A 19,986-nucleotide genomic window follows, 5' to 3' on the forward strand; every position below is an offset into this window, starting at 1 on the left:
AAATGCAGACAACATCAAGTGGGTTCAAGAAGAGCCCTCAAAGATGATCAAAGAACTAAAAATACGACCAGTGAGGAAAAGTTTAAAAAACTGAAATTACTTTGCAGATACATCTTTTAGGGTAATATTTGATTTTCTTATTAACTACTTGCTGTCAATTCAGAATGATTAGCCAGCCAATTCTTGAAGTTTGGTATAGAGCAAAGTGTTGCAGTGTGGCTGCTTTATTTTTTGGCTCCTTAGAAAACTCTATTTTTAAAAACTTGAACATATCTCAATTACATATCTCAGTTGCATTTACAGCCCTTAATTGTCCTAAGTGTACAAATAAATATAACACTGTTCCTGCAGCATTATTCATAATATGGAAAATTGAAAACAGTTCAAATGTCCAAAAGTTATGGTTTGTGCGTATGTATACACACACAATGTACATCTATATACATACATACAAAAAATAATATACAGTTTTACTTATTGCCGTGGAATGATATATCATCACATTGAATTTAAAGGCACATTACAGAATACCAAATATAGTATATGCTCATTTATTTAGAGTATAGTTTTGAGTCTATATTATATAAAAATACATGTATAAATAAATATTTGGAAAAACATTCACCAAGATGCTAATAGTGCTTCTCTTTTGAATAATAACATCTCAGATTATTTTTACTAGTTTTCTGAAATATGAAATTTTTTTCTGATCATATATTATTTTTCTAAAAGTAATAAAACCAGGAGTTCCCATTGTGGCTTAGTGGTTTAAGAACCTGACATCCTCTCTGTGAGGATTTGGATTTGATCCCTGGCCTCGGTCAGTGGGTTAAGGACCCATGTTGCTGTGGCTGTAGCACAAGCTGGCAGCTACAGTTCTGATTCGCTCTCTGGCCTGTGAACTTCATATGTCATAGGTGTGGTCATAAAAAGAAAAAATAATAAAACCATTTACTACCCAAACTTCATAATAAACAGGAAATACATGTTATTTAATTAAAAGATTTGGCATCTGGTTTCCTTAGAGACTACATCTCAGGAGAACTCTTGATGGTGAGAGAGCTATCCTTGAGTGATGGCTTATCCAGAATACCTACCTACCTTCCTTCCTACTCTCCTTCCTTCCTTCATTCCTTTCTTACTTCTTCCCTCCCTTCCTCCCTTCCTTCCTTTTTTTGTCTTTTTTCCGGCCGCACCCACAGCGTATGGAAGTTCCCAGACTAGGGGGTGAATTGGAGCTACAGATGCCAGCCTGTGCCACAGCCACAGCAACACCAGATCCGAGCCCCGTCTGCAGTCTACACCACAGCTCACGGCAACCTTGGATCCTTAACCCACTGAGCGAGGCCAGGGATCGAACCTGCGTCCTCGTGGATACTAGTTGCGTTTGTTACCACTGAGTCACAATGGGAACTCCTAGAATTTTTCTCTCTCTCTCTTTCTGTTTGTTTTTTTTTTAGGGCCAAACCCATGGCACATGGAGGTTCCCAGGCTAGGGGTCAAATAGGAGCCATTGCCACTGGCCTACACCAAAGCACAGCAACACGGGATCCAAGCCATGCCTGACCCACACCACAGCTCACAGCAATGCCGGATCCTCAACCCACTAAGTGAGGCCGCAGATCAATCCCACATCCTCATGGATGCTAGTCGGGTTGGTTAACTGCTGAGCCATGACAGGAACTCCGGGAACTCCTAGAATTTTTTATTTCAATATCCTTGGTAGGAATTGTATGTAATTCAGCTTCATCTTCCCCAGATGTGCTTTCTAAGAGAAATTGTGGTAAGAAAATGCTATCCTATATGAATATCATCTCTAAAATATTAAGTGGTCTTAGCCCTGGTTTACTCTGAAAACCTAGGAATGGAAAAATCCTATTTATCTAAATGTGATCACAATTTCTCTTCTTGGGTTTCAGGAACCAATAAAATCACGTGCTCCACAGCTTCATTTAGAGTACAGGTTTTATAAACAGCTCGGCAGTGCAGGTAAGTCATGTCTGTTTTCTCCATTTACTTAGCATATAGTTTAGCTGGAAGCCCTAACATATGCAGATTTTCTTATCTACTTTACCCTTTTTACCAGACCATATATCTCCCCCTACTACTGGATAGGTAAATAAACACAGTCAACTGAAAAGCTGCTTGCCCTCTGACTTCCGGAAGGCAGTTGAGTTGGCTGGGGATCTGTGATGCCATGACTGTGCCCACAAACCAACCTTTGAATACTTTCATCTACCTGCTTTTTGGTAATTTAGTCATTCTCTTTTCATTCCTTTGTATGTACTGAAAGGAGGAGGTGTTGATAATTTACAAGCTATATTTTACCACATTGAAACTATATATCCATTTTAAAGATGTACTACTAAAAAAATATCTTCTGAATTACTTTAACACTGTCATTTTATTCTCATTAATTTGGAAGATTTTTCTATATGATTGTGATAACCTGTGACCGTTGAGGATTTTTAAAAATTAAGTTTATAATTTTTAAGAAACATTCCTGGGACTTCCCGTTGTGGCACACACAACAGAAACAAACCAACCAGTATCCATGAGGATACAGGTTTGATCCTTGGCCTTGCTCAGTGGATTAAGAATCCGGCATTGCCATGAGCCATGGTGTAGGTCATAGATCTGGCTCAGATCCTGAGTTGCTGTGGCTGTGGCTGTGGCCAGCAGCTGTAGCTCTGATTCGATTCTGAGCTGGGGAACTTCCATATGGCAAGGGTACCGCCCTTAAAAATTTTTTAATTTTTTTAACTCTAAAAGCTCTAATTTCTGAAATATTTCTCTGGCTTCCAGAAAAGTATCTTGACGAAGCAAATGTTAACAACACTAAGGAGGTTGAGCCCATAGGTTACTTATTGCAGAAGGTGAACTCCTTTGGTGCTAGGTTAATTATTCAACATTAGCAGACATTCCTCTGCTTTATGCTTTCTAAAGTGTGACAGGGTTTTTTTGTGAATGACCAAAACATGATTTCTATTTCAAGTACTATTACTAAAGGTATTATTGAAGTAATTTGAGTTTCACTTCCTAAAACATATGGAATTATATAGGAGCCTCTGGGTGTTACTCCAAGTTATCTTATACTTTGACCATGGCAGTAATCAGCTATAATGATAACCTGAGGAGGTCAGATTGAACATTTGTCTTTCATTGAATCTAACATGAGTTCTTACAGTAGCCTCTCAGTATATATTTGTTCATTGATTGTATCCTTAAATATGGAGAGTTCATGGCATAGGATTTAAGATTGGCAACTGAGTTCATAGGACACAGGTATATATAATTTGAGGTTTGTTTTCCTAGAACTCAACTTTAAAGTTGGTTTTTATGTTGTTCCTGTGTCATAAAATTCAGGGTGATAATTATCACAGCTCACTTACCGTAAACATGTTTGTATGTGTCTCAACAATCTATGGCACAGGTGAAAACATGCTAGATCCAGCCCAGTGTAGCATTTTGAGTGGGCTGGAGGAAAGTGAGCAGACCAGTTTGCAGGATTTCCTCTAAGATCTTCAAAACAGACCACCAGAACATGTCATTACTCTCTTTTCCATGTGGAGCCACAAAATCTCATGAACCAGTTATGTAGGGATAACATCTGTACTGCTGTGTTCATACTTTTCTCAAGTTCAGGAGAACATTACAGATTCTTAAAGTTTGGGCATTCTTATGCACTGAAAACAAGGATTAATAGGGAGAATACTAGAGGAAAGGGGATTTTAAAAATTGCCTTTCACTTAAGGCAGTGAGGAAAAACTGGAATCTCTGAGGCTGATAAATCTCCTGCAATCAGTGGGAATAGGAGGGCTCTCTTGTGGTCAGGGCAGCTGTTGGCTCGTGGTCAGGTAGGTTGGTCATGATTGGTCACCTTCTCCATACCTCTTAGGACAATCATCTAGAAGTCACAAAGCCTTCTAGGTCTTGCATGAATTTTATTGGTGATTCCTGACCTCTTTTCTGCTTTTTGAGATTGTCCTCTGTTCGTAAAGTAGTGGTGATGGAGTATCATCTTCTTAATATTCTGGCCTGCAGCTAACAAGATGGCCTCAAGCTTTTCCAGGTTAGGAAGAGCTTAACAGAACTGTTAGAGGAGTTCCCCTTGGGGTGCAGTGGAAATGAATCCGGCTAGGAACCATGAGGTTGCAGGTTTGATCCCTGGCCTCGCTCAGTGGTTTAAGGACCCGGCGTTGCTGTGAACTGTGGTGTAGGTCACAGACGAGGCTCGGATCTGGCGTGGCTGTGGCTGTGGCTGTGGCCGGCAGCTGCAGTTCTGATTAGACCCCTAGCCTGGGAACCTCCATATGTCGCAGGTGTGGCCCTAAAAAGACAAAAAAAAAAAAAGAGAGAGAGAGAACCGTTAGAAATTTCTGCCCGGTGTAAGAATTGCTTCTAGGGTTTTCTTAACAAATGATCGTACATTTCTCCTTGACTACTTTTGGCAGAGTGTGGACTTTACCACTCTTCAGGGTAATTCAGTTTTGCGAAGTCTGATATGTTGGAAGTCCTTCATATTGGGCCAAAATTTGCCTTTTTAAAATTTTCCTGGAGCACATTGAGCCCTCTGTTACCAGCTCAGAGGCATTTATGAAAAGTCTTATATGCCACACCCTACAGTGCTCACCTGCAAGTCCTCTATTAAGCTATGTAGCTTCAATTCCTTCAAAATTTTTTGTATTATATGATTTATAGATACTGAAGTGTCATTTCTCTACTAGCAAGCATGAATACGCGTGTGCGCGCGCGCGCACACACACACACACACACACACTCACTCATAGTTTTGTGATGTTCTTCTTCAGTGAGCCTTATAAAACAGCACCAGCAATTCTGGATTTGGAGATACTGGGGTTATTATCTTCCTTGATCTGGACACAATGCATTTTTTTTGGGTCACACCCACAGTGTGTATAAGTTCCAGACCAGGGAGCAAACCCACACCACAGGAGTACCCCAAGCAACATCAATGACAACATGGGATCCTTAGCTCACTGATGCACCAGGGATTTATGGATGTGGAATTCTAAATCTATGAATTCAGATTAGCTGTTTTAACAGCTCTATCTCATAGTTGACTGTTAACGATTTTATGGAGTTCTACTCAGCTAAAACCTTTCCATGTTTTTTTGTGTAAGCTGCCATCAACCAAGGCTTTCTGCATTTTTCTGTTTATATAATTGATTTGATCACATAAACCTCTTTAAGTGTCATCTTTTTTTTAATCCCATTATTGCTAAGTATTGGTACACTTTTCAATCTTGATTCTATTATATGTTGACTGTATTTTTTTATTGTAATTGCATAACCCTTACCCCCCAACCCCACCTGTGCAAGATGACTATAAGCTCCTTGAGAACAAGGCTTGTGACTTTTTCACCCTAGTGTCTCAGATGTATCTCAAAGCCCAACATACTTGTTTTACATTAACAGGAAGTTGGGAAGTATTTTGGTGACACAAGTTGGGAAGATTTGATAAGCATACATTTTTAGATTTTTGCCAAATGATAAATAAAAATACTCCCTGGGGATGGCCAAAAAAGGAAATTTAGTTTGAAAACAGATTAGTTGACAAAGTAGATAACATTTTACCATGTCTCCCTGTAAAGGTGAGCATGAACTCTAGTGCTTGTTCCTAATATACTGGCATGAGCATTTCTCTTCCTATTTTTCTAGAGTGAAGTTCCCAGCTGCAAATGTGATTCATCAGTAGTTCATATTTAGGCAGCTAGAGCATATTTGTCACTCTCTTCAGAACCAAGGTGATGTTGTGGCACTGTAGATAAGCCACCTTTCATGTGGAAAGCATTCAAACCAAAATAATGCAGTCATTGTTTTTTTTTTATTCGCCCGTGCTTTGTATATTATTCAGCACAACCCAAAGATTTGCAAAATATTTGGATATCATGACAAGAAATACTTAAAAAGGAAAAAAACCTAGCTTTGTTCAAGGAATTAATCAGTACTTCTGAAATAAATGGATGATATTTTGAGGGAGAAGTGAGTGATTATGAATTTAAAGGACACTGCTATAGCTGTTGTGACCAGAGTTTGAGACTTTTAAGTTCCTAAAATAGGAACTTTTGTGTTGGCTTTAGAGTAAGACCATTTCTTCCTCAGATACCCAAGTCTCAATCATTACCTTGGTTGTTGATCTCCACATTTTCCTTACTGTACGATCTGGAGATTCATACCAGTTCTCTACTCCTGTGTAGATAGAACAGAAGTGGTAGCACTGGGTAACTCCAGACATGTTTTGGGTTTTTTTCACAAGTTTTTATTAGCAGTATTGGTTTTTTCCTTAAGAATCATAAACACATTTTTATTCTTTTAAAAATTAAAAATTTTTTTATTAAAGTATAGTTGATTTACAATGTTGTGCCAGGTGAACATGGTTTCAGGTAGAGCTTTTCCTGATTGGCTCTTCTTTTCCTTGTTTGATCTCTAGCTTTTCCTCTTCCTTACCATTCTTTTCTCTAACGAACAGTTAACATTTTAGGCTTTACTGACTCTAGCTTTGCCATTAAGGATTTCAAGCCCTGGAGTTCCTTCATGGCTCAGCAGTAACAAACCCAACTAACATCCATGAGGACGCAGATTCAATCCCTGGCCTTGCTCAGTGGGCTGAGGATCTGGCATTGCTATGGCTGTGGTGTAGGCCAACAGCTGCAGTTCCAATTCAACCCCTAGCCCGAGAATTGCCACATGCCACGGGTGTGGCCCTAAAAAGACAAAAAAAAAGAATTTCAAAACCTGATTATTTACTCTGAAGGTTGATATCTCAATAAGGGCCTTGAGAGTCTTAAAACTGAAGATAAGGATTTTGGTCTTCCTAAAAGCTGTCATTTTTTTCTTTTTTCGTCTATTGTAGAAACCAAATTATGAAATGTTAAAGGATATTTTGAAAGGAAATGATGGTCCATGTTCTTACCACCCTAACTCAGCCACATTTCATTTGAAGACTTATTTCATTGTTTACCTCAGTTCACATGCAACTGCATGTCTTCTTTGACTAAATATAACATTCGTCATGATGTACCTCATATACATATTTTTTAATTATTGTATAATATCCCATCAACTTCATGGGCCATAATTTATGCACACATTTTGTTCTGTCAGACATTTAGTTTGTTTTCATTTGAAGAAATCATTTCCTCTATTGATTTCTAGTACCTGAGTTTGGTGGTTTTTTTGTTTTGTTTTGTTTTTGTTTTTGTTTTTTTGCTTTTTAGGGCCATACATGTGGCATATGTAGGTGCCCAGGCTAGGGGTCTAATCAGAGCTACAGCTGCCAGCCTATGCCACAGCCGCAGCAATGCTAGATCCGAGCCGAATCAATGACCCACACCACAGCTGATGGCAACGGTAGATCCTTAACCCACTGAGCAAGGTCAGGGATCAAACTCACAACCTCATGCTTCCTAGTCGGATTTGTTTCTGCTGTGCCACAGTGGGAACTCCTAATACCTGAGCATTATAACTCAAAACTTTTCTTTCATATGTTCTTCCACCTACTCCCTCTATGATATGATGGTGATTTTTAAATATTTTAAGATCTTTTAAATGATTGTTTAAGTTTATTCCAAAGGATTCAGAACCTAAATTATAGACAGAAATTTCAGGAAGATTAAGTTTGGGCTTTGTGTAACAATTAAAACAGTGTGAAAGTAATCTAAATGTCATTAGTATGGATCTGGATAAATAGAGAAGGTAGAGGATAAAGAAAGAGAGGAGTTCCCTCTGCGGTATAGTGGATTAAGGATCTGAAGTAGCTGCAGCTATGGCTTGGATTCGATCCCTGGCCCAGGAACTTCCATAATGCTTTGGGTACAGCCCAAAAAAAAAAAAAAAAAAGAAGAAGAAAGTAGGAGTTCCCGTCATGGCTCAGTGGTTAACGAATCCGACTAGGAACCATGAGGTTTTGGGTTCCATCCCTGCCCTTGCTCAGTGGGTTAAGGATCTGGCATTGCCATGAGCTGTGGTGTAGGTTGCAGACGTGGCTCGGATCCCGCGTTGCTGTGGCTCTGGCGTAGGCCGGTGGCTACAGCTCCGATTCAACCCCTAGCCTGGGAACCTCCATATGCCATGGGAGCGGCCCTATTAAAGGCAAAAAGACAAAAAAAAAGAAGAAGAAGAAGAAGAAAGTAGAGCCCTATGTACTAATATGAAACAATGCCCCAATATATTTTAAGTAAAAAGTTTACTTAATATAACATGATTGTATTTGTGTAATACAGCAAAAACATATATGCTATAGATGTTCTCATGAGCACAGAAAATAACTGAATGGATATATTAAAAAGTTAATGATTATCTTAGAAGAGAATAATGAGAAATAGAAAGCAGTCTTTAAGTGTATACTTTCTTTTTCTTTTCTTTTTTTTGGCTGCGCCCACAGCATATAAAAGTTCCCAGGCCAGGGATCAAACCAGTGCCACATCGGTGACCTGAGCCACGGGAGTGACAGTGCCAGATCCTTAACCCGTTGAGCCACCAGGAATTCACTTTAATTCTTTCATATTGCTTACATTTTTTCTCCTGATCATGTATTATTATTGTTATTGTTATAATAATTTTTTAAAAGACTGCAGCAGTGGATTTATGGTCTCTCTTCTACCTCTTCCATCATCAATCACCCTGGTTCTGTGCCCACTTATCCAGAGCCATGCTTTAACAGTTAATGGTGCAATACCTTGTTTCCTATCTTTCTAAACACCTTCTTGTAAGAAGAGAAGAAACAGATTGTGAACCAGAAGAGGCTGTCTTATGCAATAGGATTTCCTATCTCTTAGGGGGAGGTTAGTATTCAGGCAGAAGCTGAACAGTTCGGCATTTTGGATGTTGTGAGGGAGATTTGTGCACTGGGTAGAAAGTTAGAATACATAACTTTTAAGACCTATTTGAATACTGAGATTGTATTAAAAACTCTTAAAGACCACATTACTATACCAGAAACATCCTGGTGCGGATGTTCTTAGTATCCTAGTTTCAAAAGATATAAATTTAGGAGTTCCTTCTTTGGCCCAACAGGATCCGTGGCATCTTGGGAACGCTGGGACACAGGTTTAATCCCCTGCCCAGCACAGTGGGTTAAGGATCCAGCATTGCCACAGCTGTGGCTTAGGTTGCATTGCGGCTTGGATCTGATCCCTGGTGGATGAATTCCATAAGCCTGGGGTGGCCAAAAAAGAGGGTGGGATATAAATTTATTTTTCTGAGTTAATTACATAAATATAATCCTGGTAAAGTGAACAACCAGAGGTCAGTGAATCAGAATTGAAACATTATCTAGTGTTTTCACATACTTGGATGGGTAGGGAGGTAGATTTTTATTGGCAAATAATGGTTCAGTTATTGAGCCTGATGTTGCTGGAGAATTTCCAGATTTATTACAAAGAAGAACAATTTTTTTTTTTTTTTTTAATTTATGGCCACACTGTGCCAAATAGAAGTTCCCAGGCCGGGGATCCATCCAAGACACAGCTGTGACTTACGCTGCAGCTGTGGCAACTTGGAATCCTTTAACCCACTGTGCTGGGTTAGGGTTCAAACCCACACCTCCTGAGCCACTGCAGTCAGATTCTTTTTTTTTTTTTTTTTTTTTTTTTTTGTCTTTTTGCCTTTTCTTGAGCCACTCCTGTGGTGTATGGAGGTTCCCAGGCTAGGGGTCTAATCGGAGCTGTAGCCGCCGGCCTACACCACAGCCACAGCAACGCCAGATCCAAGCTTCGTCTGCGACCTACACCACAGCTCACGGCAACGCCAGATCCTTAACCCACTGAGCAAGGCCAGGGATCAAACCCACAACCTCATGGTTCCCAGTCAGATTCATTAACCACTGTGCCACAACGGGAACTCCTGCAGTCAGATTCTTATCCTACTGCACCATAGCAGGAACTCTGAGAGCAATATTTTTATTTTTTGTTATTTATTTTAATTTTTTTTAAGGGCTGTACCCTTGGCATACAGACGTTCCTAGGCTAGGGGTCGAATCAGAGCTGTAGCCACCAGCCTACGCCACAGCCACAGCAGCACGGGATCAGAGCCTTCAGAGCCGCGTCTGCAGCCTACATCACAGCTCATGGCAATGCCCGTTCCTTAACCCACTGGGTGAGGCCAGGGATCGAACCTGTATCCTCATGGATATTAGTCAGATTCATTTCTGCTGAGCCATGACGGGAACTCCAAGAACAGTATTTTTAAAATGTGAAACTCTCAGAGTTCCTGTTGTAGTGCAATGGAAAAGAATCCAACTAGGAACCATGAGGTTGTGGGTTCGATCCCCGGCCTCACTCAGTGGGTTAAGGATCCAGCATTGCCGTGAGCTGTGGTGTAGGTCCCAGATTCGGCTTGGATCCTGCGTGGGTGCAACCTTAAAAAACAAAAAAAAGAAAAAAAAAAGTGAAACTCTGAAACTGTGTGTAATGACTGAAAAATTATTACATTCTTTCCCTCATTGTTGGAATATCAAAGTTTTACGTTTTCTCCTCTGGCTAAACCAAATATGTTCAGTTTTGTCTTATTTTTGCTTCATTCATTGTTTCATTGCTGTTTTAATTTTTTCAAAGCACAAAGGGATGTTGTGCATTGGACAAAATTATGCTTTTGCCTTCAAATGTAACTTTGTATGGGTTGTTCTGAGTACACAAAATTAGAAGTAAGGGACTGAGAGATGGACTCTAGACTCCCTGGGACTTGCTTGCCCTTCTGGTAGCTTCAGTATTTGTTTGGTACAATGTGCCAGCTTCACACAAAAGAGCAACAATATTTAATCATGGTAATTAAAGACTTGTAAGCCTTGTATTCAGCAGATGAAAGCACCCTGTGAGTTGTAACCATCTTTTTAATTGTCTTATCATTTTCTTCAGCCATCACTGTTGCACTCATTGTATTATAGTCACCATGGCTAAGTCCCAAACTTATTTACCTGTTATGGGAATGTTTTGGGTTTCCCTATGCTCTCAGTGTTCTTTGACTTAAGAGAGTATATACGTTGTCAATTTAAAAATTTCCCAGCCCACAAATCTTTTATTCGTACACCTCCCAGTTGTGCTTTTGTCTTAACACCCAGGAACAAGACTTGCTGGTGACAAGTTTGGGGCAGAGATGGCCACAGCCAAGTGGCCTAAACAGACAGAAGACCTGAATTTAAGAGAGGGACAGTATGAGCGGGAAGTTGCATAGCTGGATATGGACTAGTCACATGATAGGGGCCCAGTGTGTGCTCTGTAATTAAATAAAAGGTAAATAAACTGGAACCAAGCGTGCAGCTGATAGGGCAGGAGAGAGAGGAGAGGGAATGAGTCAGCAAGGGCAGGAGCAAGTGAAAGAGGGTGGGGAGAGGGGTGAATAGGCAATAGGGCACTGAATGCAGAAATGAGAGTGCAAGTGATACAATCTGGTTGAGGCCTCTGATTTAGCCAGAAGAGCAGTAGAGTTGCCTTCTGTTACTGTTTTCAGAGTTAGCTGTTTTTTAGTAACAGTGGTTTTGAACAATAGCTTTGACATTTTTAATGAAAGTGCTAGAGTAGGTTATGGTAAATTCCCACTACTTCACTTGGCATTTGGAAAGGCCTAACTGTAATATATGAACAGATACTATAGTCATCTCTTTGCTTCTGGAGCCTTCTTAATTGTATTTAGAGATCGTAAAGGTGGTGTAGGAACTCGTCTTGCTCTGGTTAAACATTTAATTCCACTTCCAGCAACCTGCCTGGGAAAAAATTCTCAAGGGCTCTAGGAATAAATATCATATCACCGCTGATCTAAGCCTGAGCTACCATGTCTTGGCTTTCCAGCAGCTGTTCTAATCTGTGAATGACTATTCTGATTTGGCTTTCTTGTAATCTTCAAATTAAAAAAGGCAACAATAGGAGTTCCCGTCATGGCTCAGCGGTAGTGAACCTGACTAGTATCTATGAGGTTGCGGGTTCGATCCCTGGCCTCGCTCAGTGGATTAAGGATCTGACATTACCGTGAGCTATGGTGTAGTTCGAAGATGCAGCTTGGATCCCAGGTTGCTGTGGCTGTGGTGTAGGCTGGCAGCTATAGCTCCGATTTGACCCCGGCCTAGGAACTTTCATATACCGCTGGTACGGCCCTAAAAAGCAGGGGGGGGAAAAGTCAGCAAGATATGTATTGACATTTCACAGTGTAGCAAAGCCCAGATAAAATCTCACTGGGAATAGAAAGCAACTGAACTTAAATAGCAACTAGATTCTCTATATGGTTTTTTCATTTTTTCCCATTTCGAGCACAGGGAAGTTTTGTAACTTACTTACTCAGGGTCATACAATGGGAAGACCTGAGCTGGGAAAGTGTTTGTCACATATTTTTGGACGGACTTTTATCTCATGTATATACCCATCAGATGCCTAGGGCCTTCTACTTATCCTTTACCATTTAATTGTAATAGGGTGATGGAAGATCGTTGTAGAAGTCTTCAATTGAAGCAAAGGCCAAGAACTATTCCCCAGTGAGAGTAGGATTTCCTGTTTCATATGGTGCCCCCAAATTTCATGCCTTTGTTACCTCTGAAATCTTTTATGGCCTTCGATTGAAACATTTATTTCCGAAGTAAATTAATGATTTGTTGAATATATATGCCATGTGTGCAACTGAAGAGCTCGGAGCTAGCTGCCTTACGCAAGCCATTTTCACCTATTGAAATTTTTATGCTGTGAACAAAGAAAGTATTCATAGAGCTCATTGGGCTTTGCACTTTTGATGTTTCTGGGAGGGAATGGTATTATACATCATCAAAAAAGATAGGAGGTGCTGGTTGGTACCAGAAAAAGAGCTTTGAATCTAGGCAGCCGTTAAATTAACAGGAACATGGTTCTGCTTCAACAGAGGAATAGCACATAGATCCAAGAAAATCCTAAGAAAGCATGAGATTGGCAAAACTTTCCTTTAGTGTAGTGAACTTCCTTGGGAGTCATTATAAACAGGCTGGGAAACACAGGAAGCAGTGCATAGAGAAATAAAAAATAAGAACACCTGAAGACATGCTGGAAAGATGGGAATTTTACTTAAAATAGAAGTGAATCATGTAACGAGTAGTTATGAACAAATAATATGCATCAACTTAGATGTTCGATAGTTAGGAATGCTTTAAGGAATTGAGAAAAAAATTTTTTTGGTCTCCAGTTGGGCAGAAAGTTTTCATAACAAGAGAAGAAAGGAGGAAATAATGAAGTTGGTAAAAGAAAGTGAAATGTATACCACTAAATTCAGGGAAAACATCTTAATTAGTATAAGTGGACAGCCTTCAAATTACATTTTGAGGACTGTAGAGATTTAGACACTTGCCATGTCTACAGGCAGTGTGAATAAGTGCAGACAGCCCAGGATGGGAGCAAGGTTTTCCCACTGTTTTTCTGTGTCTTATTGTGAACCATGGGCCTCCTCTGTGCCTCATTTTCCTTATTCGTACTGCAAGAAAACCTTCGTTTCTTACGGAGCTTGCAAACCTTTTGGAATTGAATTCAGTCAAGTCTGTAAAGACCTTGAATTCTTAACGGAAAGTGCTATGTAAACACAAAGCAGTATTGTTTTACATTGAAACTGAAGATCTGACTTTCCTATAGAGATGGAAATATCCTATTTACATTTCTCATAGCTTTGAAAAATATCAGAATGAAGAGATAACATTTCATTTTTGAAGAATTTTTGAAGGATTCTCAAGAAATAGTGACTTAATGTTTCACAGTCCTTTCTCTGGCTTAATAGAGCAGAATTCTGCTTTGGTAAGTCCATCACATCTGTGAGCTTGAGGGAGATGTCTGATTCTTTTAGAGGAGCTGAATGGTCACGTTGAAATAGTTTTGCTCACTAAGCCTCCTTGGTGAGAATGAACACTTTGACTTCCAAACTCCACAGCCTTTTCATGCCAGTTTGGAGGGGCCAGCTTGGCCACAGCCGTTTTTTATACTACCTGGAAAAGGGTGCTAGAAAAAAGGATAAAATTGCCATACTTATTTTTGTTCTGTAAAATGAACTTTGAAACTATTATGCAAGGACTAGGCCAAGGGATTCGTTAATATTTGGTCGTTGGGGGAGTTCCCGTTGTGGCGCAGTGGTTAACGAATCCGACTAGGAACCATGAGGTTGCGGGTTCGGTCCCTGCCCTTGCTCACTGGGTTAACGATCCGGCGTTGCCGTGAGCTGTGGTGTAGGTTGCAGCCGCGGCTCGGATCCCGCGTTGCTGTGGCTCTGGCGTAGGCCGGTGGCTACAGCTCCGATTCGACCCCTAGCCTGGGAACCTCCATATGCCGTGGAAGCGGCCCAAAGAAATAGCAAAAAAAAAAAAAAAAAAAAATTTGGTCGTTGTCATAATTGAATTCTCAAAGGAAGTGGTGTTACCAGTGAGGAATTACTGAAACATCACACGTAAGGTTTATCATAGTGGTCTGTGAGAATATTAGTGAATATCATTATCCCCTCAAATGAAAGACACGTATAACTGGGCTTGGTCCTGCCTTCACTGTGAAAGGTAAGATTTCTTATGAAGCCAGATAGTGTAAAGGAACAGATACTATCTTGGGCTTTCAGGGCCATTTGTCTCTATTGCAGCAATTCAGCTCTTGTTGTCTATATTCAGCTTTTATTGTCCTTGTAGCACAAACTTAGCCATAAACAGTTTATAAATAGATGAACCCTATCCCAGTAAAGATTTATTCATGGACACGGGAATTTAAATTTTATGTAATTTTTACATATTACAAAATATTCTTCTTTACATTTTTTTTCCAGATATTGAAAAATGCAGAAACCATTCTTAGTTCTCTAATCATATAAAAGTAGGCTGGCAGATTCAACCTAAAGGCCATACATAATTTGCTGCTCTCTGCTCTAACATGACAAGTGACCAAAACTCCTTATTCCTTTTTTACACTCAGTTCAGTTTGCATAACATAGGAATTACCTCAAGGAAGTAAATGCTACTCCTGAGTTGTTGTAATGAGGACTTAGAGAGCCATGTTCCTCACTGTAGACTCGCACACTGTAATGTGCTGCTGGACTCTAAGCCTTTTAAGGGCAGAAGCATCTTTTATTCATTATAGTATTACTTGCATATCACTTAATCTAAAGAAGAGACTCAACAAATATCTGTTAAATTGATGAAACCTCAGTATAGAAACTCTTCCAGCAGTCTTTTTTCACTGGCAGTGAAATCACCAAGTTGCAGCTTCTTTCTTCTATGTGTACACTCTCTTCTTCAAACTCTTGGCTTCTGTATTTGGTTCTGCCAGCAATTCTTGATAAACTGTATTGAGGAAGCAGAATAGAGATACAAATCAGTAATTGTGGATGTTAGAATGGAGTCCCCCCATTTGGCATACAGAGACATATATATTCACTATGCAAACTTAGAGCATCAAGAACTCTATGGCAAAAGTTCTAGAATTTAAGCCCTTTGAAGGTAGGAATTATGTATGATTCTCATCAATATAGTGGCTATACCATTGCAGATCTTCAGACATAAACGGCCTATCAGCAGCTAGAGAATTATTTGGGCACGATCACATTGAACCAGTTGTCCTAACTCATCAACTTTTTTCTTGGCTCTATTCTTAATAATTATAGTCTAGAAAAGATAGCATTCTAGTTTTCTTACTATGCTACCTACAAAAGAGAGTAACTTTTTAAAAATTTTTTTATTTTTTGTCTTTTCTGTCTTTTCTAGGTCCGCACCCTCAGCATATGGAGGTTCCCAGGCTAGGGGTCTAATCAGAGCTGTAGCCGCCAGCCTATGCCACAGCCACAGCAATGCCAGATCCGAGCCATGTCTGCGACCTACACCACAGCTCATGGCAACGCTGGATCCTTAACCCACTGAGTGAGGCCAAGGATCGAACCTGTAACCTCATGGTTCCTAGTCAGATTCATTAATCACTGAGCCACGACAGGAACTCCTAGAACAACTTTAGAGAAAGAATTTGCAACTATCTGTGTGCAGCTTGCCCAAGGGAAAAATTATTTTGCACTTAAAAATTATTTTGGGGAGTTCCCGTTGTGGCACAGTGGTTAACGAATCCGACTAGGAACCATGAGGTGGCGGGTTCGGTCCCTGCCCTTGCTCAGTGGGTTAACGATCCGGTGTTGCCGTGAGCTGTGGTGTAGGTTGCAGACGCGGCTCAGATCCCGCGTTGCTGTGGCTCTGGCGTAGGCTGGCGGCTACAGCTCCGATTCGACCCCTAGCCTGGGAACCTCCATATGCCGCGGGAACGGCCCAAGTAATGGCAAAAAGACAAACAAACAAAAAATTATTTTGGGAGTTCCCATTGTGGCTCAGTGGGTTAAGGATCATGTTGCTGCTGCGGCTGTGGTGTAGCCCAGCAGCTGCAGCTTCAATTTGACCCCTAGCCCAGGAACTTCCATATGCTGCAGGTGCAGCCTTAAAAAAGAAAAAAAGTTATTTTTAAGTTATGGAGAAAACCAATGTCACTGAAGTTTTAGAAAAATATGTAAAAGAGTGCTCATTTCAACAGCACATATACTAAAACATGCGTATGTACATATATATATATATACACATATATATGAAAGATTTAATCTTTCTACTTACAGCTGTTATCATTGTGTTACTTCCTTAGTCTCTTTATGTGTATCTATTTCATTAAAATTTTTTGGGTTTAGGCGTTTCCGTCATGGCGCAGTGGTTAACGAATCCAACTGGGAACCATGAGGTTGAGGGTTCGATCCCTGGCCTTGCTCAGTGGGTTAAGGATCCAGTGTTGCCATGAGCTGTGGTGTAGGTCGAAGACGCGGCTCAGATCCCGTGTTGCTGTGGCTGTGGCATAGGCCTGCGGCTGCAGCTCTGATTCAACCCCTGGCCTGGAAACCTCCATATGCTGTGACAGCGGGCCAAGAAATGGAAAAAAGACCCCCCCCCAAAAAAAAAAAATTGGGGGTTTAAGTATAAGATGGGGGTCTGTTTATCAAATAGGAAGGTATAAATTTCAAACAGTCCTGAAATTCTTTTACCTTTACTATACAATATGGATTTGAGAGATGAGATACTAAAGGGATAGAATAAGTTAAATGTTAATTGATTATTATGATTGAAAAACAGTTGAAATATTGAAAATATTGAAGTTCCCTGGTAGGCTAATGGTTAAAGAATCTGGTGTTGTCACAGCTTTTGCTTATGTCACTGCTATGGTGCAGTTCGATCACTGACCTGGGAATTTTTGTATGCTGTGGGTGCAGCCAGAGGAAAAAAAAAAAAAAAAAGAAATACTCAAAATATTGAAAACAGTTCTAGGCAGATAAAAAAATATTAGAAAATAAGTTGCTGGGACCCATCTATATAGTAGTTTGTCATATTTCCATTATTGAGGCACTGTCAACGTTGGAGACTTCGTAGCCTAATTTGAGTTTAGAGGTAATGCAAAATCCTAAGGTAATATTCACAGTCCTAAGGTAATTCTCAGGATGCCATATTTCAGTTCAGTTGACTACTGGGATAACCTAACAATCAGTCAGGTAACTAGACTACTTCTATCTGTTGCAGATCGTGCCTCACACCTGCTTTCTAGTTTGTAGGTATCTTACTTAAAATGCTAGGATTTCAAGGGTGACAGTTTTTCTAAGGAAACCAACTGTTAAATACAGTAGAGTCACATGTGAGGTTAGGAGCTAAAGTTAGCACATAGGTGAAAATCACACATAATCCAAGTTAGCCTTGAAAAATCTCTCTCTCTCTCTCTCTCTTTTTTTTTTCTTTTTTTCTTTTTAGGGCCACACCTGTGACATATAGAAGTCCCCAGGCTAGGGGTCGAATTGGACCTGCAGCTGCCAGGCTATGCCACAGCCCCACAACAGTATGGGATCCTAGCCTTTGCTGCAACCTACAGCACATCTCACAGCAACACTGGATCCTTAACCCACTGAGCGAGGCCAGGGATGGAACCCACATCCTCATGGATGCTAGTTGGGTTCGTTACCATTGAACCACAACAGAAACTCCAAAATATCTCTTAAGTTGCCCATGGATTATAAAATATAGTCTAACTGGATTTGTGTATATGATCATGCTCAGTAAATATGTACTACATAATAGTGTGGATGTATAGTATAGACAGTCCTGCGGAGTTTATGTAGTAAGGTATGCATCTGCAAAATACCTTGGTGGTATTTTTTCTTAATTTTCTCAAATCTTTTTTCCAGGCATGTATCATTAAATTTGAGTAAGTAGTTTTGGCTCTTAAGCTATTCTGCATCACTCTCTTCCTTCTTCTTTTTTTTTTTTTTTTTTTTTTTCCCTCTTCATTCTTTTTGCTAATTTTTATGAAAGACTTGACCTAGTACTATGTTAGCTGTCTATATCTCTGTTTTCTACCTACAGGCTCTAAGGAGAGAGTCTTTGTCCTATTAATATTTTTTCTTCCCTCCTTAAAGCATCTAGTGTACTGTCTTGCACATAGTGTTTAGGAAATGATAAAGAAGAGGAAGATGAGCAGTTTTGCGTGTGTATTGGTAAACACCATTTGATTACAAAAAAGAGAGTCAGGAGTTCAGTCATGACTCAGTGGTTACCAAACCCGACTAGTATCCATGAGGACATGGGTTTGATCCCTGGCCTTGCTCAGTGGGTTGAGAATCCGGTGTTGCCGTGAGCTGTAGTGTAGGTTGCAAATGCGGCTCGGATCTGGCCTGGCTGTGGCTGTGGTATAGGCCAGCAGCTGTAGCTCTGTTTTGACCCCCTAGCCTGGAAACCTCCATATGCTGGGGGTATGGCCCTAAAAAGACAAGAGACTAAAAAAAAAAAAAAAAAACCAAAAAAACAAAAACAATCTATTCCAATTAACTTTAATGTTAAAGGAGGATTTACTGGACAATTATAGGGACATATCATGGAACCAGTGAAGGAAATATACAGGTCTTTCTAGGGATTAAAACAAAACACTTAGACTCTAAGAACCAGAGAAACTACTCTTTGTCCCTGGGTTTCTGTGTGGCTCTTCTTGACTCTTGACACTGGATTTGACCCTTCTTCTGCTTAGGGTCATAAAATCTTTTGCCTTGGTTCTGTCAGCCCTCTTCATTTTCTCTATATTACCTGCCTTCTCTGCTTCTCCTTATATTTAGTGAAAAAAGGCCTTTCATGCAATCCTTTTTCTCAATTTAAGCAGCAGTCAAGACTGACTGGAGCCTTGTGTCTCACTTGCAAGTTCCTAGGAAAGTGACAGGCTGACTCCGCTTGGAATAGCTTTCTGGTCCTAGCCTAGATGTCTGGTTTGAGTGCACTGGGTCACATGGACTCCACCACTCAGCACAGAGCATGTCCTCTAAGAATGTGATGTAAGAACTGGGAGAAAATGGCAAACAGTTTGACCAGAGAAGGGTGAACTCAGAGGCCATTCTTTTCTTTCTCTTCATGTAGCACTTGCTAGAAAGCAAAACATTTTGCCTTAAGACCTGTCAACATTTTGAGATTGTATAAGTGGGGAGTAGAGCCTGAAAACAAAGACTGTGTGATGTCCTGGCAAAGGGCAGTGAGTACTCCCAAAAAGAGAACTGCCACTTTCATAGCTAATTGTGCCTGTGTTTATTGTGCTTGTCATACACTTATTAAAGAATAATCCTAGGAGAAAAAAGTGCTTTGGGCCTGTGAAACAGACCTTCTCATACTTAGGGCAGGGGTATGTGGCAGGGTAGTTCTGGAATGATGAATTTGAAGCCACTTCTGCCAAACTTTCTCTCTTCGAAGGAAGTATTCCTTTGAGCATGGGTGGCATATTTGAAATAAGTAGACATTAGGGGAATAGTAGAAGCCTCTTCTTAAAAACAAAAAAGTTGAAGTTCCCGTAGTGGTTCAGTGGTTAACGAACCTGACTAGCATCCATGAGGACGCAGATTCAATCTCTGGCCTCACTCAGTGGGTTAAGGATCCGGTATTGCCATGAGCTGTGGTGTAGGTCGCAGACTCGGCTTGGATCTCTTGTTGCTGCAGCTGTGGTGCAGGCCAGC

General features: G+C 40.3%; 1 protein-coding gene across 7 annotated transcripts in view; it reads left to right on the forward strand.

Moving 5' to 3' along the window:
- Positions 1-19,986, forward strand: part of CSNK1G1 (casein kinase 1 gamma 1) — a 194,006-nt gene that overhangs the window by 111,478 nt on the left and 62,542 nt on the right. For all 7 annotated transcript variants that reach the window (XR_002344535.1, XR_002344536.1, XR_002344540.1 and 4 more), the window contains exon 4: positions 1,920-1,989. Coding sequence is in view for 4 of the 7 variants with exons in the window: in XM_021093855.1 (XP_020949514.1) it covers positions 1,920-1,989 (70 nt within the window). In the remaining 3 variants the exon portion in view is untranslated. The remainder of the gene's footprint in view (positions 1-1,919; positions 1,990-19,986) is intronic.

Source organism: Sus scrofa, chromosome 1 (assembly GCF_000003025.6).
Source record: "Sus scrofa isolate TJ Tabasco breed Duroc chromosome 1, Sscrofa11.1, whole genome shotgun sequence".
In the NCBI taxonomy this organism is placed as follows: domain Eukaryota; kingdom Metazoa; phylum Chordata; class Mammalia; order Artiodactyla; family Suidae; genus Sus; species Sus scrofa.